The sequence below is a fragment of the Danio rerio genome, chromosome 7 (assembly GCF_049306965.1).
Source record: "Danio rerio strain Tuebingen ecotype United States chromosome 7, GRCz12tu, whole genome shotgun sequence".
Classification (NCBI taxonomy): Eukaryota; Metazoa; Chordata; class Actinopteri; order Cypriniformes; family Danionidae; genus Danio; species Danio rerio.
In genome coordinates this window covers 6,417,529-6,440,429 of record NC_133182.1, presented here as the reverse complement: position 1 = coordinate 6,440,429, position 22,901 = coordinate 6,417,529, and the positions used below count along the sequence as shown (strand labels likewise).

General features: G+C 37.0%; 2 protein-coding genes and 1 long non-coding RNA gene across 6 annotated transcripts in view; 2 read left to right on the top strand and 1 right to left on the bottom strand.

Moving 5' to 3' along the window:
- The window catches only part of capn1 (calpain 1), a 71,478-nt gene extending 63,561 nt beyond the window's left edge, over positions 1 to 7,917 (top strand). For all 3 annotated transcript variants that reach the window (XR_012382364.1, XR_012382366.1, NM_213459.1), the window contains 6 exon segments: positions 1,121 to 1,185; positions 1,424 to 1,492; positions 2,835 to 2,913; positions 4,022 to 4,138; positions 4,579 to 4,637; positions 7,176 to 7,917. Coding sequence is in view for 1 of the 3 variants with exons in the window: in NM_213459.1 (NP_998624.1) it covers positions 1,121 to 1,185; positions 1,424 to 1,492; positions 2,835 to 2,913; positions 4,022 to 4,138; positions 4,579 to 4,637; positions 7,176 to 7,202 (416 nt within the window). In the remaining 2 variants the exon portion in view is untranslated.
- Positions 7,918 to 11,408: 3,491 nt separating this feature from the next.
- dusp19b (dual specificity phosphatase 19b) lies at positions 11,409 to 21,731 on the top strand. Of its 2 annotated transcripts, XR_012382355.1 has the most exons (5): positions 11,409 to 11,730; positions 18,562 to 18,608; positions 18,867 to 19,019; positions 19,114 to 19,395; positions 21,123 to 21,731. XR_012382355.1 is itself a non-coding variant. In NM_212979.2 (4 exons), exons 1-4 carry the CDS (start codon positions 11,505 to 11,507, stop codon positions 19,297 to 19,299), a joined length of 612 nt encoding a protein of 203 aa, NP_998144.2. In that variant the 5' UTR covers positions 11,426 to 11,504; the 3' UTR covers positions 19,300 to 19,393. The 2 variants fall into 2 exon arrangements, 1 of the variants encoding a protein (NP_998144.2); NM_212979.2 differs by lacking the exon at positions 21,123 to 21,731 and having other exon boundaries at positions 11,426 to 11,730; positions 19,114 to 19,393.
- On the bottom strand, positions 13,577 to 16,827 carry LOC137496143 (uncharacterized). Its single transcript, XR_011016243.2, has 4 exons — positions 15,432 to 16,827; positions 15,239 to 15,309; positions 13,791 to 13,975; positions 13,577 to 13,628 (listed from the first exon to the last, which is right to left on the bottom strand). It is a non-coding gene; the product is annotated as an uncharacterized lncRNA (long non-coding RNA).
- Positions 21,732 to 22,901: the final 1,170 nt, after the last annotated feature.

Sequence of the window (22,901 nt, the reverse complement as noted above, 5' to 3'; positions counted from 1 at the left end):
GCTCGTTTGCATTTAAAGAGACACGCATGAAAACTGTTTTGTTTGTAAAATCACAGAGGCACAAGCTGTAAAGGCTCCTCCCGCTCATTTGCATTTAAAGAGACGCGCATGAAAACTGTTTTGTTTGTAAAATCACAGAGGCACAAGCTGTAAAGGCTCCTCCCGCTCATTTGCATTTAAAGAGACGCGCATGAAAACTGTTTTGTTTCTAGAGTCACTGAGGTACAAGCTGTAAAGAATCCTCCCGCTCATTTGCATTTAAAGAGACGCACATGAATTCTGTTTTGTTTCTAGAGTAACTGATGCACAAACTGTAAAGTCTCCACCTCCTCATTTGCATTTAAAGAGACACACATGAAAACTGTTTTGTTTCTAGAGTCACCGAGGTGCAAGCTGTAAAGGCTCCTCCCACTCATTTGCATTTAAAGACACCCATGAAAACTGTTTTGTTTCTAGAGTCACTGAGGTACAAGCTGTAAAGAATCCTCCCGCTCATTTGCATTTAAAGAGACGCACATGAATTCTGTTTTGTTTCTAGAGTAACTGATGCACAAACTGTAAAGTCTCCACCTCCTCATTTGCATTAAAAGAGACACACATGAAAACAGTTTTGTTTCTAGAGTCACCGAGGCACAAGCTGTAAAGGCTCCTCCCGCTCATTTGCATTTAAAGAGAGCCACATGAAAACGGCATTGTTTGCAAGTGTAACCAAAGCATACGCTGTAAAAGCTCCACTAGCTTGTTTGCATTTAAAGAGACACACAAGGAAACAGCGTTGTTTCTAGGATAACCAAAAGCATACGCTGTAAAGGCTTTACCTGCTCGTTTGCATTAAAAGAGACACACATGAAAATTGTTTTGTTTCTAGAGTCACCGAGGCACAAGCTGTAAAGGCTCCTCCCACTCATTTGCATTTAAAGAGACACATGAAAACAGTATTTTTGTTTCCACTCAATAAAATGACCTTTACAGCATGGTAATTGATGATCCATGACCTGTTTCCTGCGGAAACTTCAGACACATTACAGGAACACCCGAGAATATTATCACACCTAGTAAAAAGAGCGTATTTCAAGCAAAGTAAGTGAATAATGAACCTGTTTTGTGTTTATATTCGCAGATAAAGATTTAAAGACAGACGGCTTTGGTAAGGAGTCGTGTCGGAGTATGATCAACCTCATGGACGTATCCTTTACTTTAATAACAAAACACTTAAAGTATTAAATGCAGATGCCAATACTATTATGATTGATGGTAGGATGGATGGATGGATGGATATTGAGTGTCTTCAGTCATTGTATACGTGTTGCCAATGTTGTTTTGTGATGTAAAGTGATGTAAAATGCACATCTAACATCAATCTCAGTCTCTTTAATGTATTTCTGCTGGATTTATTATTATAATCCTTGATGTATATATTTAGACGGATGGCAGTGGGAAACTCGGACTCGTAGAGTTTCATGTGTTGTGGGAGAAGATTAAACGCTACCTGGTGAGGAGATATTTACATGCATGTTTATACAGAGATAATGCGTAGCCTTTATGATGGGTTAGTAAACACATTGACATTTATTAAAAACATGACTTATTTTGATGTACGTTTTCTTGTGTTGTGACCAGCCGTCCTGAAATGTTGGTATTTGTGTGCATTTACATATTAAAAGTGCAGCAGATGAAAAACACTTATGTTTTAACTGTTATGAATGACAAATCTGTATTGCATTTAACCAATTTTTATTAAGCACAATTTTTTAATTAGTTTACATTTCATTTATTTTATTTGACATGAAATTAAATATGAGCCATATGAAAAAAAAATATATAATAATAGTATTTTAATATTGGTGATAATTTGAAAAATTTCAAGCATTTATAAGATCGTATCTGAGAAATACGAGTTTTAACCCCTTTAGAAAAACAGTTCAAATTGATGAAATGTGCATTTATTTTTAATAATCAACACCAAGAAAACATATTTTTTTATTATTTTTTGGTGACTTAAAAAATGATCGGGATGAATGTACAATGTGTTTCCATAAATACAATCCATTAGAAGCTGGAAACTTTTAAGGATAGCCCAAATGTACTACAGAAGTAGATCATAAACAATAATGACAAATTGAAAAATTAACCAAATAGTTCAATAACAATTAAATAAATAAAATTTGAAGAGAAATAAAAAAAAAATAATAAAAATAGATGGATGGGAAAAAATAATACTAAAAATTGTAAAATATTATAATAATACTAATAATTAAAATAATTACTATTATTAAATTATAAATTAGTATTATTAAATAATACCAATATTAATATTATTAGTGAACTGTTGTTCCAATGGTGCTAACATCACTAATTCTCAGATCTGATCTTTTAAATACCCTTTTCTTTAAATTATCACCAATATTAAAATGATAATAATAATAATAATAATAATAATAGTATTACAATATTATTTTTCTTTCCATATTTTTACATTCTTTTCATGTTTAATTTCATGTAAATTAGTATATGTAATGCTAGTAATCATTTGAATAGTTATTAGTATTATTATATAATTTTTGTATTTAAATAATGCTGATATTAGTAACTAAATATAGTAACAATGTTGAACAGCAGCATCCTATGGAAACACACACACACACACACACACACACACACACACACACACACACACACACACACACACACACACACACTCTGGACATATTTACTTGTATATCCCCAACAGTACAATCCTAAAAATGAAGACTGAAATGTTTTAAACTCAGAGCTTTAGTTTACTTGTGTAACTTCCAGATTTCCCTTTTCTCTTTCCGCTCGTGTGTTTCCAGCAAATCTTCCGCGATCACGATGTGGATAAATCAGGCACTATGAGCTCGTATGAGATGAGGAAAGCTCTGGAAACTGCAGGTACAGCGACACACACTGACATCTGCTGCATCGTGTGTGTGTGTGTGTGTGTTAGAGATGCGCGGATGGGCTATTATTTCATCCGCAACCGCATCACAAAACTCATCATCCATCCGCCATCCATCCACACTAACATTTTTGACCAAATTTTAAAACCGCACCCGCCCGCCATCTGCTGACTGAGCTCTTTATTTGAATGGCTTATTTCTTTTATTATTAAATGAATGTTTCTTTATTGATTATTAGAAAAAAGAGAATGACTTTAATGACATGCAGTTAATCCAAACGTGCAAGTCAAATCCAGCATTAATTGACGCTTTGAAGTGACGCTAAACAATACGAGGACGTGTCTTTTCACTTGATTCGATTCCTCGGTCCTTGAGTTTTTTTTTGCGTCTTTCCCTCGCATCATATAGGGGTGGAAAGACGAGGAAAGAAAGCAAGGAAAGGAAACGAGGATACACAAATAAGAAATGAGAAGCACCCTATAAAGCTCTCAGAATATCAGCAGTGAACTCCGTCTCCAATTGGCGCACAGGGACAAAAATAAATAAATAGCCTAAATTAAACGCACTGTACTGTACAATTTTTTTATTATTATTATTGTAGCCTAGAAAACGCATTTTGACTCATCATTTCAACATTCAGACGAGAGCGCCTGGCCTCTAATGCGCCCTGCTGCACTGAAGGAGCGCTCGCTCGCAGCGCTTGTTGCTGGAATGCATAGAATTCTCTTGGCAAGGTGCTGTAGACGTGGGAATGACTGCCTTGTTTCTCCCAAAAGGAAAGTAGATTTTTCTCTGCTGATCCGTCTATATGGAAGTTTGTAGAGGAAGACTTCTGTACTTCATCCAGAATTAGTGTATCCGATTCCTCCTCCCATTCTGTGAAGTCAGTCCTAGGCTTTTTCGTTGGTGCGCCAGCTATGTGTACAAAAACAGTACAACCGCCCACCACCCGCCCGAATTTAATTAAAATATTATTTTTCGTCACGTCATCCGCCCGGTTTATCCGCGGATTCCGCGGCTGTAACCGCCATCCGCGCATCTCTAGTGTGTGTGTGTGAGTGTGGTCTCTTCATCCTGACTCTGTCTCTCTCTTTCTGCAGGATTTAAGCTGAACAATCATTTATTCCAGCTGATCATCCTGCGCTACACTGAGGAGGATCTTTCCGTGGATTTTGACAACTTTGTGTCCTGTTTAGTGCGACTGGAGACCATGTTCAGTCAGTTTTGAGTCTTAAATACTATCATTTTTCATTTATGCTGTGTAATGTTATTCACAGATTGCATGTTGTCAGTAATTATTTTTAGAAATGGCTGAAAATACAGCTTGATTAACAGGAATAAATTATATTTTCAGTTATATTTAAATAGAGAGCTGTTATTTGTAATTGTAATAATATGTTACCATTATATTATATTAATATATAATTATTATCCCTGCAATATATAATTATATTGTCCCTGCAAAAACCTGGAGGGACTTTATATTATTTGATCAAATAAATGCAGCTTTGAGCAGAACAAGGACGTTTGAGAATAAATGTTGTTTATTAATATTTATAAATATCTATTAATTATATTAATATTATAAATATTTATTATATTTATAAAATTCAGAGCTCAGTCAGAGTGTCCTGATATTTCTGTCGGTGTTTCACAGAGACGTTCAAGAGTCTGGACACAGACGCTGATGGAGTCATTTCACTCACATTCTTCCAGGTAAAATCACAACGTACTGCTGTTTTACTTCACTTCTCACTTGAACATCTCTGTAGCCGCACATACGTGCAGGAGTGTGACTGTTTTAGATGAATTAAACCATTTAAATCAGGAACAATTACTATATAATAGTGTTAAGTAACAATTAAAATGTGATTAATTAGCATACATGCTAATTATTAAAAATATATAGTTCTGGTATATGAATAAAAGTGCAATAACACTGTAAACAGAGTTAGATAATATAGTAGTTATAGCCTGTAGTTAAAGGTATCTTGGAAATCTTGGCCTAAACATTGATGTAATGTTAAATTCAAAACCATGAGGTATTTGCCACCTGCGGGGTATTTAGTGATAATTAAGTGGTAATTAATTAAGGATAATTAAGTTTTGCTTTCAGAACCAGAAGCTGTAATAGCCCCGCCTTTTTCTGGAAATTTGATGGGGAAAAGCAGCACATTTGCATAGTAAAGTGCACAAAGCAAATTTTGCTTTTGGTGTAACCGTAGAGCATAGAACCACCAAGAGGCGACACTCTAGTGCGATTTGGGAAACAGCCACTAGATGGCGATAATGTCACGCGGCTGTCATTTTGGACTAAATTCTACTAGAACAACAGCATATTATAAGTCTGTAAAATAAACTCTTTAAAGTGCTGATGATTGTGATAGTAAGTGTTGTATTGTCGTCATTCAGGTTGTATCTTAGCTTTAATACGCTTTTTAAATAAATAAAAATAAATAAATAAATCAAAGCAGCTGCTTGCCATCGCGACAGCAATAAGATCCATTGGACAGCCGATCGCTTTCACTCTACAATGGCAGAATCACGAGGCTACTGCTGGGCGCTGCTGTTGCAATGGAACGTTCTATTGAGTGTCGCCTCGGTCATTCTAAGCTCTTTGGTGTTACTGTGCCACAAGCCATAAAAGTCCCGTCCTCTTCTGAAACAGGGTGTGTGGAAAATCGACTAATTTGCATTTAAAGGTGCACTAAGCAAATTTTGCTTATGGAATAACCAGTGCACAAGTTGTAAAAGCCCCGCCCTTTTTCTAGAAAGGGGGTGGGGAAAATAAACTAATTTGCATTAATGTGTACTCAGCAAATTTTGCTCATGAAATAACCAAGGCACAATCTGTAGAAGCCCCGCCCTTTCTAGAAGAAGGGGGTAGGGAAAATAAACTTATCTTTATTTAAAGGTGACATTAAAAACAAATTATGCTTTTGGTGTAAACGAGGCACAAGCTGTAAAAGCCCCACCCTTTGCTAGAAAGGGGGAGGGAAAAATGAACTAATTTGCATTTAAAGGTGCACAAAAAAAATTGATTTTGGTGTAACCGAGGCACAAGCTGTAAAGGCCTGCCCTTTGTTAAAATAGATGTGGGAAAAACAACCTAATTTGCATTTAAAGGTGCACTAAACAAATTTAGCTTTTGGTGTAACCGAGGCACTAGCTGTAGAGGCCCACAATTTTCTAGAAAGGGGGTGGGGGAACTAAACAAATTTGCATTTAAAGATGCACTAAACACATTTGATCACAAAGTAACCAAAGCACAATCTGTAAAAGCCCCGCCCTTTGGTAGAAAGAGGGTGGGGAAAATAAACAAATTTGCATTTAAAGATGCACTAAATAATTTTAGCTTTTGGTGTAACCGTGGCACAAGTTGTAAAAGCCCCGCCCTTTTCTAGAAAGAGGGTGGGGAAAATAAACAAATTTCCATTTAAAGGTGCACTAAACTAATTTAGCTTTTGGTGTAAAAAGTGCTGCCCTTTTCTAGAAAGAAAGAAACTTGCATTTAAAGGTGCAGTAAGCAAATTTTGCTCATGGAGTAACCAATGCACAAGCTGTAAAAGTCAAATTAGTTTATTTTGCCTACCCCCTTTTCCTAGCAAAGTGTGACCTTTGCTCGAAAAAGGGGGTGGGCAAAATAAACTAATTTGCATTTAAAAGGTGTTTTGCTTTTAGTGTAACCAAGGGACAAGATGTAAAAGCCCCGCCCTTTTCTATATAGCTGGGCAGGATTATGGTGAACTAAACAAATTGTCAAGTGTTGTTAATATTTGAAAGCACAAACAAATGATTGAACACACTCATGACCCCAAATGACTCCGCCCTCTTTTTTAGTATCCTTGTATAGTTACAAGACACGCCCCTTACGACTGATTGGCTGCAAGTGTATTTCTGTACTTTACTGTTTTTCAAAGATTAGGGAACTTTTAATGACACAGTTACAGCATTTAATAACCAGAAAAATCTGTGAGCTATTTGTAACGGAAACTTGATGGATATTGGCAGGACACATAGGAATTATGTTGTATTTTGTAAATAAAGAGATTGTAATATTTAAAACTGGATTCTTCTAGTTGTTATATCATCGGTGTCAATGAGCCTCAAGTCATGCTAAAGAGTTTAAACCGTCAAACATATGATTATGAGGTTTTATGATGTTCAACCTAATATGATGTCTCTCTCTCTCTCTCTCTCTCTCTCTCTCTCTCTCTCTCTCTCTCTCTCTCTATCTCTCTCTCTGTGTGACAGTGGATCACCCTGACCATGTTTGCCTGAAATGGCGTTTGTCTGCTCTGACCTTCGTTGTGCCTTCATCATTACACTTCTCCGAGAGAAACTGCCTTATTAATAAAGCCCTGTTTACAGCGTCAGTAATCACAGCACGATTACACAAACATATGGTGCCAAATGTGAGGAAAGCCAAGAAGAAACACATCGAGCTGTTCATTTACAGTGAGTTTAAAGTCACTTCTCAATCAAGCTGCATGTATTTCCATTGGACCGCCTGATGAGACACGTTTACACTCACTCAGCCAATCAGTTTTTAATCAATATTTTATGATGCATATCTTGTTTTATTGAATGTCATATCTGAATGTGTCTGCTTTATTAATGCACAGATGATGATGATGATGATGATGATGATACTGTAGATTGAAGCCAGCTTTTAATGTTTAATCAGGAAAAACTGTTCAATGTGCTGAAAAACCAAAGGATGTTTTAAACAAGCCGACTGTTTTATTCACGTCATGCACATTCCTTCAGTACCGTTTTTATTCCAGAACGTTCATATTTGGGGACAGATCATGTTTGGTTTCTTTCATTATTTCACCGCCAGACTGAACCGCACTTATCTTAAAGGAAACGTATATGAATAGGTGGTGGAGAGGATTTTAACGTCTTTATTTGTGCCAAGCAGCAGATTTTACATGATGATGTTTTTGTTCAACTTTTATTATTTGGCTTTTCAATAAACTTTCTTTTAAAGAAACTAATGCAATCTGTGTTCAACTCTAGATTTAACTGTAGGTTCACACTGAAAGCGGAGAGAACATCAAAAGTCGCTCTGGCCACAGCGCTGTCCGTCTTCAGCTCCAGCTGTGAGAGCGTCAAAATTTGCTATGTAGATGTCGTATTTAAAGGAGCCGTTGCAGCATATCAGTTACATTCCTGCATAAAAACATACTTATAATGTGAAAATGTTGCACACTTCTTATCAAACTCCTTTAACAATGGAAGATCGAGTTGCATGTGGTGTGGGTTTGCTTGACTTAATTACCCAGTGTGTCCTTATGTCTGAAATATCCTGAAGCGGCGATTATGCTTTGTAATGGCGCATGACATTCCCGCTAAAAATATAACTTTTAGCATTAGCGCACATCAGTAACTCACCAGCAACTTTTTAAAATTATGTTCCTGTAAGAAAACATTGCAAATAATTGGAAATCCGGCGACCGCAATAATCAAACCCTTGGGAACAACTGAGGTCAGAACCAGAAAGTTCACAGGTCTGTGTTCTCTGGACTCCTCTCAAGCGGTGGACTTCATCATTCTGATTGCTTGCCGCCGAACCGCCTCATATCTCATTACCATAACGTTGACTTGATTTCAACTATCTTCAATGCCAGTGTTGCCAGATTGGGCGGTTTTAAATTTGTTTTTGCGGGTAAAAAAATGACAGGCGGGTAGTGTAAATTTGGGCAGTTTTGCAACGGCGTGCCCACAAGCCCCGGTCTTCACTCATAAACCTGTTATGATCTCCCAAAGAGATGCCATAGCCCCGTTCTTCACATACAAACGCTTACAACAGTTGTGATCTCCCAACGAGACACCCCCCACTTATATTATTTAGATTTTTAAGCAGGTTTTAGATCTGGAATCAGTCATCTACATTTGGCAACACTGCTGGACGCCCACACCGGCGAAGACATGCCGCACTTCTTCTCACCGCCTGCTCTCATTGAAAATGAATGACTTCCGGCTATTTTGACGCTCTCGTCGCTTTCTGTGTGAACGTACAGCAACAGTGCTTTGACTTCTGTTCATTCATTCATTCATTTTCTTTTTCGGCTTAGTCCCTTTTTATTAATGCAGGGTCGCCGCAGCGGAATGAACCGCCAACTTATCCAGCATGTTGTTTTATGCAGAGGATGCCCTTCCAGCCGCAACCCATCACTGGGAAAAATCCTTACACTTATACACTACGGACAATTTAGCCTCCCCAATTCACCTGTACCGCATGCCTTTGGACTGTGGGGGAAACCGGAGCACCCGGAGGAAACCCACGCAAACACAGAGAGAACATGCAAACTCCACACAGAAACGCCAACTGAGCCAGCCGAGGCTCGAGCCAGCGACCTTCTTGCTGTGAGGAAACAGCACTACCTACTGCGCCTCTGCGTTGCCGACTTCTGTTCATTCACCTCAAAATGATTTTGATTGCTTGTTTGAACTACTTATTTAGCTGAAACAAGACCATTCTCAAGGCTTTATTGGGGACAACTCAATTGTTTTATGTTCAATCTATTTTAATTGCTAAGTTAACTTTCACCGCAAGTTGATTAGTGCCTGAAAAACACAAGGTACATTCAAAGCTAATAGTAAAAGTGCATTAAAAATTGAATATTAATATTGAATATATTGAATTAATACTGAAGGTCACATTTATTAGCGATGTAGAAGAGTAAATGGGCACAGCTACAGTTTTAAAGCTGACGATAATCTTCTGGTGAAAGCTTAATGTTGGTATTTTCAATTTCACAAGGTTGTTTTTACAGCATCGATGTTGTAGTGCTGAGGTGTCCAAACTCTGTCTTGGAGGGCCGGTGTCCTGCATAGTTTAGCTCCAACTTCCTTCAACACACCTTCCTGGAAGTTTCTAGTACACAGAAAGAGCTTGATTAGCTGGTTCAGGTGTGTTTAATTGGGGTTGGAACTAAAATATCCAGGACACCAGCCCTCCAGGACCGAGTTTGGACACCCCTGTTGTAATGCAATTACAATACATTCAGTTAAATGGACTCCAGCATTCATTTAGTTGTTCAAGCACAAAACAAAATGAAAGACCGCTGCAACCACTAGCACCGTCATTAGCGACAGGCTAGCGCAGAAATTCCATTGCAAATACTGGGGTAAAATAAACGGTCATATTTTAAAGACATGGCGGGGGGAAATGGAGTTTAATGCTGTGCTTCTTGTACGATATCTGAGACCCACTTCATATCATATATCTATCAGTCTGTGAAGATCACAATGTTGTAATGAAAAGACCGGAAGCCCTGGCTGAAAATTAAAAGTCTGTGTGCATTAACAACTTCAACTGGAAGTTGATTGGTGCCTTAAAAACACGAGGCTACCAAGCTACAAAAGTGCAAAAAGGTATATATTTTTTTGTGGAATGAATATTAAAGGCTACATATTTATGAAGAAGATGAAGAGTAAATCAGCAATGGAAGCATCAGGCCTATTTCACAAAATAAAGATCGAGACCGGAAGTACGGAAAACTTTTCGCGCCTTTTATTAATTCATTGTCATAATGGAGTGTGAACTCGTTTTTCCCTCAGTCATTACTAAAATGACCTACTTTACAAATCGCAGATGTCCATTTTGTTGACCGTTTCCATCGAAACGTGAGACGATCATTGAACGGGTTATCAAATCTTTTTTGAGCAATTCATTTTTGATTATCAAGGTATGTATTAAAATAAGCTGGCATATGGCGAATTTAAAGCTGGTTGTTAATTTTTGTGTGTTTGGGCACTTCAGTCTCAACCAGAGCTTTATATGAAAGTGGTAATTAGAGGAAGGTGCAGGTCTCTAAAGCGTGAGGAACCACATCAGCACAAATTAAAGTAAATTCAAGCAAATGCATTAGCAAATTCAGCAAACACATGTTTATAATGCACCTGATGTGTAATTGAGTCCCAAAAGCGCAAAGGGGCTTTTATTTTGAAATCCACGGGTGTAGCAGAAGAGTTCCCCGTTTGTTTTGTAGTCAAGTCTAGAAGGGATACAGCTGCGGATACTCGCATTTTGTATTAAACTCATCAGCAATAATTAATATTTATACATTACCATGATGGTTTGGATTGGAGTTGGATACGTTAATAAAAAAAAACAATTAATGTGTAATTTAAAAAATTTGAATAATAGTCGCGTATAATTATTTAAATTGTTGTGATGTTGGGTTTAGGGTGGAGTAGATGTTTATAAAATACAATTAATGGGTAATTTAATAAATAATATAGTTAATACTAAGTATAATTACTGTTTTAACATCACTGTAAAGGTTGGATTTAGAAGTAGACGTTAATAAAATACAGTTAGTTTATAATTTAATAAACAATATGAATAATACTCGGTGTGATTACAGTTTTTACATAATGGCGAATGTTAGGTTTAGGCCAACTAGACGTTAATAAAATACTTTCAATGCGCAATTTAATAAATAACACTAATAATTTTCCTGAACTTCCGGCCGGGGCTGTATCCCTTCTAGCAACGTTCTCCGGTTTGTTTTGAGCGCATTTCTCTTCAGCTTCTCAGCAGTTTCGGATGTCGTGAGTAAATAAATAAAGATGAATTCCCTGGCGCAGGAGATCGCGGGTTTCTCTACGTCTCGGCTGAGGAAGCAGAGCACCAGAGTGACCACAGCGAGCGGTCAGGTCCTCCTGGAGACCCGCAGCGGCGCTGATTACCACAGCACGCCGGACACGGAGCGCCAGAGCGCGGATACCTGCGGCTTCGTGCAGGACTTCAGTCTGGATCTGCAAGTGGGAATCATCACACCCTTCCTGCTGCTCTGTGCGGGTTTACTATTAACACATATTTATTCTCTATTTATTGTGAAAGTCTGACAACTGAACTGATAAACTGCTGTATTTATTGTGAAAATATGACAAAACCTCCACTGTAACGTGATTATAATCGTGTATTATGATGTCATTCATTCAATTAATATGGGTGTATGGATGTTTCCCCAATATTGGGTTGTAGGTGGAAAGGCATCCGCTGCATAAAACATATGCTGGAATAGTTGGCAGTATATGACGCTGTTGCGACCCCTGTTAAATAAAGACTAAGCCAGAAGGAAAATGAATGATAAAACAGGTATTTAAAAGTTCATAAAACAAACAATTATTTACAGTTGAACCCAGACGTTTACACACACACTGTATAAAAAGACATAACCATTTAAAAAAAGTCAGATGTTAATGCGACTAAACTTTCCCACTTTTAGGTAAGTCAGGATTATCACTTTTGTTTCTGTTCTGCTTAATAGCAGAATACCCAGATAGCAAAATACACTCGGGCCAGTTCCGGCTAGATTGTCGCCTGCCGGAAACTTACCCCTCGGCCCAACTTCGGCTGATGGACTCGGGCCGGATGCCTGTGGACTCACTGCCCGATTCCGGCCCGAATCAAGCGGGCCAGATGCGGCGGCCGTAAGCGAGCCGACGCTGCGCATCCGCGCCGGAATCGGCGCGAGGGTAATGTGCGCTGCGGCCCGGAGCTGGCGCGACTCCGTATTTATACACCTTATAAAACCTTTTGGTATTACATTGGTACTTGACATATGGTATTACAACCATTTGAATTTATATAACAGCAAACACAGGCTATAATGTAAACACAAAGTGTAAGCACTGCGTTTAACCTTTGAATAAAGTGCAAACTGCATACATATTCTGTAACGAAAATAATCAGACAAATGACAAAATAAATAAATGTTAAACGTTTATTGATTGCAAGAAAAAATAGTACTAAAATTTTATAAATAATTTTGTAGTGCACAAGAATATCAATATAAAAACAACAATAAAACAACACAATAAAGACACACAGAAAGATTTAAACAAAAAATCTAAAAATTACACACAAACACAGATGTTTTTAAAACAACCCTGTTTTCCCAATAGACTTGAATTAAAAATTTGTAAAAAAACAGCTAAATTTTATATAAACCTAAATATAGAAACCAATTTAAGATATAGCAAGAAACATCTTAAAAATACCAATGACAATCCGTAAAATATCCAAGTCAAACTTGTAAAAAGTACTGCAGAATTCTGAAGAAACATCTTGAAATATTTTTTAATAAAACATTAAAATAATAATAATAAACAAACAAATATATATATATATATATATATATATATATATATATATATATATATATATAAATAATTGCAGAAGTATAAAGTCAAACTTATTTTTAAATAAACTTGAACAAAATCAATTGCACAACAGCAAGACATGAGTGAGATGATTATACATTTCATATATATACACGTCTTGTGCAATTTTATATTTATAATTTTATTTGTATTACGTTTATTAAAAATGTATCAAGATGTTTCTTCAGAATTTGGCGCACACACATACATACATACATACCATATATATATATACATATAAATATTATATATATATATATATATATATATATATATATATATATATATATATATATATATATAAATGCAAATGAAAGAAACAAATTGTTCAAGTATCAGGGAACATCCTAATACACTTAAAATGTTGTTTAAAAAATAAAACAAAATAGTGATGTAGACATTTGACACATTAGCTTTCTCTTCTTTCTTCCTCCATCCCTGTCAGGGGCAAGCTGTAGCTACCTTGTAATGCATTTTTCCACTTCTTTATCAGTGGCATGGTATGGACATTTGTCCTCACTCCATCTGTGATTAAAAGATAAACAGATAATTAGTAGTGAACAAGTACTAATGTAAAAAAAAAGAAAAAATTAGGAAAAAAGTAGGCTACCTACGAAGCAAAAAAAAACAATAAAAAAAACCAAATAAACTTAAAACACTTTGAAATTAGCAAGAGCTTGAACTTACCAGTTTCTTCATTTGTTCGGGCTGCTCCTTTAATTGATTTTCAAGCTTTTCCAAATCAAATTGGCCAAAGGAAGGTCAAATGTGTTTACATCTGGAATTTCATCACGTCTGTTTTGGTTTTGTGAGAATCAGGCCCAGCTGCTGCTTTATGACGTTGCATGATTTTAAAACTTCAGTCAGTCGTGCTAAAAAAGAAAAATAACAAATTAGTATAAATCAACCTGTAGCTTATTCTCATACAACCTCTGTAAATACAACAGTGGGTTAGACACTGCTGATATTCTCTAGTTGATCTTTACTTTCTAGCTGCATTAAACCTTAACAAATTTAGTGATGTCTTCAATTCTTACAAAGACATCAAGAGATGCAATAAGTTCTGTCTTGATCTCAAACTGCACTAGAACAAAGACTGTAAATGTTCATAGGTGTACTGCAGGAGTGTCCAAACTTTTTGGGCCGAGGGCCAGATGCAAAAAAACAAAAGTTGTTGCGGGCCAAATTTTAAATACATCACACAGACACGTGTATATATATATATATATATATATATATATATATATATATATATATATATATATATATATATATATATATATATATAAAAATACAGTTGAAGTCAGAATTGTTAGCCCCCCTAAATTATTAGCCACCGTTTATTTTTTTCCCCAATTTCTGTTTAACGGAGAGTTAAACATTTTTTTCCACACATTTCTAAACATATTAGTTTTAGTAACTCATTTCTAATAACTGATTTATTTTATCTTTGCCGTGATGACAGTAAACAATATTTGACTAGATATTTTTAAGACACTTCTATACAGCTTAAAGTGACATTTAAAGGCTTAACTAGGTTAATCAAGTTAACTAGTCAAGGTAATTAGGCAAGTTATTTTATAACAATGGTTTGTTCTGAAGACTTAAGGGCTAATAATTTTGACCTTAAAATAGTTCATAAAAAAATTTAAACCGCTTTTTATTCTAGCCGAAATAAAACATAAGTCTTTTTTCAAAAGAAAAAATATTATCAGACATACTGTAAAAATGTTCTTGCTCTGTTAAACATCATTTGGGAAATATTTAAAAAAGAAGAAATAAATCAATGAGGGGCTAATAATTCAGACTTCAACTGTGTGTAGATAGACAGACAGACAGACAGACAGACAGACAGACAGATAGATAGATAGATAGATAGATCATAACAAGAACTGCTGCTTAATTGAATGCATGTAATAGCGACACCCGGTGGTTATTTATTGAATTACGTTTATTTTTGTATAGCGGGCCAGATTCTATTGATATTTATAAAAAGCCGGGCCGTAGTTTGGACACGCCTGGTGTACTGGAATGTACAGTATCTGTGCATCTTCATGGTGGTCTTAAGATTTCTGCCATAGTCATTGATGGTGATGGTACTTGTGGTGCTGCACTGATTTCTGAAATATTCATACCTGCCTTTTATCCAGCCTCTTTGTTCAAAGTAATTTTTCTTCATCACGGTATAGATGTGTCTATACTGTCCCTTAATCAGATACATTTACAAAACAAAACATCACTTTAGTATAGTGCCAGGGCAAAACTCACAGGTTGTAATAGATCAATGACAATGTTGACAGTATGTGTTTATAATAATTGCAAACAAACCTGTTCTGTCTTTAGATGTATGACAGGCGATAATCATCCTCATCTGTCTACCAGTCAGAAATCACAGTTGCGTGTGGATGTTTGAGTCGAGCTTCCTCATATGCATCTATAATAAAACATCACATTGTTGTTAACCTCCCGTAAAGAAAAGTTCAAATCCTGAAATACTATCAAAATTAATTAATGCATATAATACCTATAGTGTAAATAATCAGTACACAGAAGGTTGCACAAGATTTATTCGGAGAGTCATGCAGAGTGACAGCCTTATGAATCTGAGACATAGATTTGTAAGATGGTCAAGCACATGCATTATTCTGTACCCATGAAGATTAACCTACCATTGTGAAAAATGTTTGATGATGATAGCCAATAACAATAAACTATTTCAGCTGTTTGTGGAGCAATTAGTAATGTAATGTCTGAAAAGCTCAATCTATGTTGAAAATGTATCAGCAGTTTACAGCTTATAATGGACTTTTAGCACACAACTATAACATGCCTATTCACGTTCAAAAGAGTGTGCCATTGACTTCTTTGGTCGTGATGTGCTGCAAAATGATCTCTCTAACCTTTGTTAAACAAGAACAATAAGACTTAACCAACAAATATTGTTACCCATTCATTTAAATCAGAATTTATCACTGTCAATAACATAAAAAAACACATCAAAATCTGCTTTAAGACGTTCAGTTTTACATTAACTGAACATTACAGCTTGAACAAAAGATATAATTGATTCACATAGGCTAAAACATATGAATTAAAGTGCATAGTAATATATTTCTCTTGGATAATTTAAAGAGAATAGTAAACAGTCGAGTTTCGATCATTTTTCGTGACTAACTGCATAAACAAGATAAACAATATTTTATTAATCCAAAACGATTAGTTTTTATTTACACATGATCACAGAATTAATACTGTTGGATAAGTATACGCCTGTACAATGATTTTTTCAACATCCACGGTACTTTATAATGTTAAATCAGGAAAAAACACGTTTTGCCATGTTAATTAATGGATTCGTCTACAGAAACTTTCTTTAACGCAAAGTTAGCATACACACAAATTCGTTTCATGTTTCTTTAAAATAATTAAAATAGTTTTCGGTTACTACACACGTTACAATCTAACATTGTGTAAAAGGAAAAGGAACTTTCAGACGTGTTTGTAACTGTTAGCTTTAGCATACATTAGCTCCAGTCGTGTTTCTTAAAGCAAGTTACATTCGTATCAAACTGTTTTAAAGTACTAAACGCTGTTACAACCAAACACCGTGGAAATGTTTTAAGCTCTAAATTCGCTAATTATACAGTACACAAGCAGTAAAAAGCTTACCTTTCTGACCGGAATCCACGTGAAATCATTGAAAAACCAAACTTTTTCTTCTTGTGATCTTCGTGCCATGGTGGATGACAACCAGCTTTTTGGAGCATTACCGCCACCGTCTGGATTGGAGTTTGGATCAGGAGTTTAGTAACGCATGTGTTTATTATGAAACCAACTTCTGCTTAAAAAAAAAAACAGTCAGCACAGGAGCGTGCTATCTCAAAAATAAGCGAATTTTACATAGTTTTTCTCTAGATGACATGTATAATCTATTTATAAATAATATTGTTTTGTTTGCGTCTAAACATTGCGACCATCCACACTAAATATTCTTTTTTTTTTTTTTTTTTTGCTATCGTACCATGAATATTTTCTCAAATTATCATTAAACGTGGAGCTAACAGATTACTTGATAAAATAAGAACTTAATCAGTTGCCATCAGCCGAGTCCTTGCCAGAAGCGGCCAGGACTCTACAGACAGACTCGGGCCGGATATGGTTGACCGGAATCGGGCCAGTGCTTTACAGCCGCATCACAACCGCATGTGCGCGAGCGAGCTGCGGGCCGCACTCGGCCCGGATAACACTCGCCGATGCCGAGTCGGAGCCGGAGGCGCCGGAGGGCAGCCGAGCTCGGGCCGATTACTGCCTGCTATCTGGGTAATGAGAGAGATTTGTTGAGAAATTGTTATGACTTTTCTTGAAAGTCAAGTTCACACACAATAAGGTTATTCTGCCTCTGAAAAAGCTCAGATGATGGTGTCAAGGTTTTGGAAGATTCTGATTGGCTAATTGACAACATTTGAGTTAATTGGAGGCACAACTGTAGAATAGTATTTAAGGAAAACCTTAAACACGCTGCTTCCTTGTGTGACAACATGGGAAAATCAACAAGCCAGAATCAACAACAAAGCCAGATTACAATTTGCTAAATTACCCTGTGGAAAAGAATAATATTGCAGACATGTCCTGTGCTCTGATGAAACTAAGATTGAACTGTTTGGCCATAATGACCAGTGATACATTTGGAGGACAAAGGGGAAAGTTTACAAGCCTAGGAACACCATCCCAACTGTGAAGTATGGGGGCGGCAGCATCATGTTGTGGGGCTGTTTTGCTGCAGGAGGGACTGCTCCACTTCACAGCATAGATGGCATCATGAAGACAGAACATTATGTAGAAATACTGAAGCAACATTTCAAGACATCAGCCAGGAAATTAAAACTTGGCCACAAATGGGTCTTCCAAACAGACCATGACCTTAAGCATACTGCCAAATGAGTTAAAATGTGCTTTGATGAATGTTTTGGAGTGGCCATCACAAAGCCCTGATCTAAATCCTATAGAAAATGTGTGGGCAGAGTTGAAAAAGCTTGTTGAAACAGGACAGCCAACAAATCTGACTCAGTTACACCAATTCTGTCAGGAGGAGTGGGCCAAAATTCCTTCGAACTATTGTGAGAAGGATAGCCAAAACATTTGATACAAGTTACACAGTTTAAAAGCAAAGCTAAAAAATACTATTGTATTTTACAATACTGAATGTATTGTTAATACTATAAAATGTGTGTAAACTTTTGACTGACTGGAAATTAATAAAAAATATCTAAAAAAAAAAATCATCTCATTATTCTGACATCTAGCAAATGTAAATGATTTAGGTAATCCTAACGGACCTAAAATAGTGAACGTTTAGTATTTAGAGCGCATGTAAACTTCTAGTTTAAACTGTGTATTATGATACTGTCATACTACGACATATCAAGTATTAACACTCAACATTTTAATTTATATTTAGCATCTCAGGACGCTGCTCATGACATCGACACGTTGAAGAAACTAAAGGTAACAGTTTTTATTTTAAATATATTTGATATTGAGATTATTAGATCTATACACACTTTATGTAGCTAAATTCACATATTAAAAGTATTATTCTCCTCTCTCGGTTTCTCTGCATGTATGATTTATTCCTATGTTTGGGTACTTTTTAAATGTTGTTTAAGCTCTATAAAATGAAAATAATATGTTCAATATTTTACTCCTTATCTCCAGAGACAGTGAGGACAGTCATGTGTCCTCTGATTTGTATTTTTGCTGTAGGTGACTCATGTGCTGAATGTGGCGTTCGGGGTGGAGAACGCGTTTCCTGAACTCTTCACATACAAGACTGTCAGCATGCTAGATCTTCCAGAGACGGACATCACTGCATACTTCCCAGAATGCTTTGAGTTCATAACACAAGCCAGACAGCAGGTGTGTGTGTATATCTCTGACCTATCCTTCTCTTGTTCAGGATAGAGTGGTGTGTGTATTTCTGACCTCTCCTCCTCTTGTTGTTCTTCTCCAGGATGGAGTGGTGCTGGTTCACTGCAACGCTGGCGTTTCTCGCTCTGCTTCAGTGGTCATCGGGTTCCTGATGTCTGAGCTGAAGATGTCCTTTGATGAAGCCTTCAGTGTTGCCAAAACCTCCAGACCGCAGATTCAACCAAACCCCGGCTTTCTCCAGCAGCTCAAGACATATAATCCAGCATGAAACACACACACACACATCCACAATGTGCTTCAGTGCCTAGATGTTTTTCACACCTGCTGCTTGATTATGCTAATGAGCTGAGGAGGTCACACAGGTGTGCTGAATATGTCTCACACTCAACATAAGGGCTGTTTCTCAATTCCAAGAACGCAGAGAACGGACTTGTGTTCTTGTGGAGACCGGTCTTGCCAGGTGTCCTCGGAAGAACGAACTCGGGAGACCACGAGGGCAGAGAACGCGTCATTTGAGAAATGAGATGCCGCGTTCCTCCTGATGGTCACATGACCTCCACGCATTTTAAATGGTAAACTATTTAAACATTACAGCCTTCATACAACGGTTTCCCCGCTCTTCACAATATATACTTTGCATAAAAATATTATAAATATACTCTGCACAATATAAATATAACCGTTTTTAATATGAATTTCAGCAAACAAACACCCTTAATGTGTTTATTCCTTTATTAAGATGTCCATGGTAATGTTTACTTTGACCGTTTCCTTTAGGCAAACTTCTGAGGTAAATAAGTGACATCTCTGCACTTTAATAATAAATTGGGTTAAATTGCTGCGCTTCCCACCTCCAGTCGCAATGACTTCTGGGACTTCTAAAGCGAGTTCGGTGATCAAGTCTGCATCGCTGCGTCCTCGATATCAAAGAGCTTAGAATGACCAAGAGGCGACACTCTAGTGTAATTTGGGAAACAGCCACTAGAGGGCGCGGCGGCCATTTTGGAATGAAAACTCTAATAGAACAACAGCATATTATTGACCTTATTCTAAAATGTGGAAGTGCGCCTGTTTTCGCGATTGTCTTAGAACTTCCGATTCAGTCGCCTATGGGAGAAATGACAAGGAATAATAAACGGCAGAAAATGGCCAAACTACTTGCTCAACAAACAAATGTTTGCATGACTACACAGACCAAGTAGCATATTATAATAAGAAAATGTTAAATTGCAACATCAAGCAGCGTAACGAGCAGTTGTTAACGTCAAAAAATGAATGGAAGTGAATGTGACCGGAAGTCGCGAGACAAAAAGATTCAAATGGCAGCGCCCACTCGACAGCTGAGAATAAGGTGAATAAGTCTGTAAAATAAACTATTAAAAGTGCTGATGATTGTGATAGTAAAGGTTGTATTGTCGTCTTTCATGTTGTATCTCAGCTTTAATACGCTTTTTAAATAGATAAATGAAAAACAAAGCAGCTGCTTGCCATCGCGAAAGTAATGAGATCCAATGGACGGCCGATCACTTTCACTACTAAATGGTGGAATCCAGGGCTGTTGCTGGGCGCTGCTGTTGCATTGGAACGTTCTATTGAGTGTCGCCTCGGTCATTCTAAGCTCTTTGTCGATATCAAGAATACATCCGGGAAGTTTCATGCGCCCTCTGTACTTGCGGAACTGAACTTAGGCAGCTGATGATGATGTTGCACGAGAACACGAGGACGCAAGACCGCTGAAGAACGCATATTGAGAAACAGCCAAGATGCTCCAGAACCAGTGTTGAGATGTTTTTACTGCCAATAAAGGGAAATATAGAGTAAAAGATAAGGAAACTAATATATAATTTAGAAAGGTTTCCAACACAAATACATTATAAGCATCAAATTTTATTCATTTAAACCAGAATGTTGTCATTTTAACAAACCACCATTCATTCATTCATTTTCTTTTACGTCTTAAACTATGGTCACACTAGAGTTTGTGTGTGCTTAATTCTGTCGTACGGCGCTTCATAACAGGGCGGGATTAAACAAGCTTATTAGACACTTAAAAAAAGCGAGCGATTGCTCCATGTTTACATTTCTGTCCAGAGAGGTCATGTTTTGATCCTCGATTGATCTCACGTTGTCAACTTAACGCATTCGCGTGCGTATGAATGGCAGTCAATGGGAGGAAAAGCCCAGTGTGACCGCAGCTTCAGTCCCTTTATTAATCTGGGGTCGCCACATTGGAATGAACCGCCAACTTATCCAGCATATGTTTTACACAGCGCATGCACTTTCAGCTGCAACCCATCACTGGGAAACATCCATGCACACCCATTTACACACACACTACAGACAATTTAGCTTACCCAATTCCCCTATCCTTCGCATGTTTTTTGGACTTGTGGGGGAAACCCACGTCAACACGAGGAGAACATGCAAACTCCACACAGAAATGCCAACTGACCCATCTGAGGCTCAAACCAGTGACCTTTGTGCCGTGAGGGGATCATGCTACTTACTATCAAAAGACCATTATAGTTTCCAATAAAACAGCATAATTTACATTGTAAAAATGTAAATAAATTCCATGAAGGTTTCTATTGTTTTAGGAAATGGCAGGCCTCATATTTATATCAATTTTTTTGGATATTTGTTTTTAAATAACTGTTTATATTTATGCTTGTTTCATAAATTAAACTTTTTATTGATGTTCTTGATGTTTTATCTTGATTTAGTTGGGGACTTTTATTTTTAAATTTATTGTGACGTAATAATTACGTAAGCGCCTGACCTAAACCTCTGTGATGTATCTGCTTGTTAAGTGTGACGTCACGCAAAGCGGCTACATAAAAATGCACGGGGAAGCTCATCAACTGGAAATAATAAACGTTTACAAAGCGCTGTAATGCTTTCGAAAATCACGATCGCAATATATATCCATGCCTAATATTAGATGGCCAGAAAGGGATTCAAATTTGACAAATTCTTAAAATTGTGGTAGTAGTGATGCAGCCAGTCCAGAAACTGATGTGTACGCCATAATTTCATAATAATTTTACTTTAATGTGTGATACGACTAAAAAGTGGCCATAAACGAATATTTTCTCAAGTCAAATGAGTAGTGGCTTAGACCCCAAAACACGACTTAGCAAGCGGATAAGAGGACCTGCTGAAGTGTTTTCTTGACATAAAAGTAGTTACATGAACTTGTTTTCCTTTTACTTTAGGTTTCCATTTTTCACAGCTTGAGCTAAAATGGATGATGGTATTGTTGGGCATTCACAAGCTGCCTTGAAAATGTAAAGGTTATTTTAAAATGTTCAGGGACTCAAAGGCTTTAAATTACTCAAAGCCACAATCTTACAGTCTATGGTCACAGTGCGGTACTTGAAGGGACTATTTTTGGGTCAAAATTATATAAATATTATATACAGTACTGTGTTATATATAGACATATGCTAACGTGTGAAAATAAGTGAAGTTTCACAAACTAATTCCGAGAGGAGCACATGATACGATTGATTGCAGCTGGTCTCTCAGCTACAATCATTAGTTAGGCAATCAGATTAATCCAATCTTACTTTAAGTTGCCTGGCTAAAATTACTCCCTTCGTTTTCCGAAGAAACCCCCCATCCACCCCATCTCCCCCTTTCTTCCTTTACCAGGGGGAGCTCTTCAGAAATACCTGATCTCGTCTCCCCTTACATGCTCATCGAACAGGCGGGAGCCCTGCGCTCAATTATCTCCGAGCTCAGGGTTCTCTCGCGGGACAGCATGCCAAACCTGCTTATACTATCAAACAATATCTAAGCGTGAACTCTTGAAACCTCTTCTAGTGGCGCTAGTTTCACTTTTTTTTTTTATAAGATCTATTACATATG

Bases quoted from the DNA above. Each gene is read 5' to 3' on its own strand.
- dusp19b (NM_212979.2), top strand. From the start codon at position 11,505: ATGAATTCCCTGGCGCAGGAGATCGCGGGTTTCTCTACGTCTCGGCTG. The intron at 11,731-18,561 runs GTGCGGGTTTAC...ATTTATATTTAG, and splicing joins CACACCCTTCCTGCTGCTCT to CATCTCAGGACGCTGCTCAT. The intron at 19,020-19,113 runs GTGTGTGTGTAT...GTTCTTCTCCAG, and splicing joins TAACACAAGCCAGACAGCAG to GATGGAGTGGTGCTGGTTCA.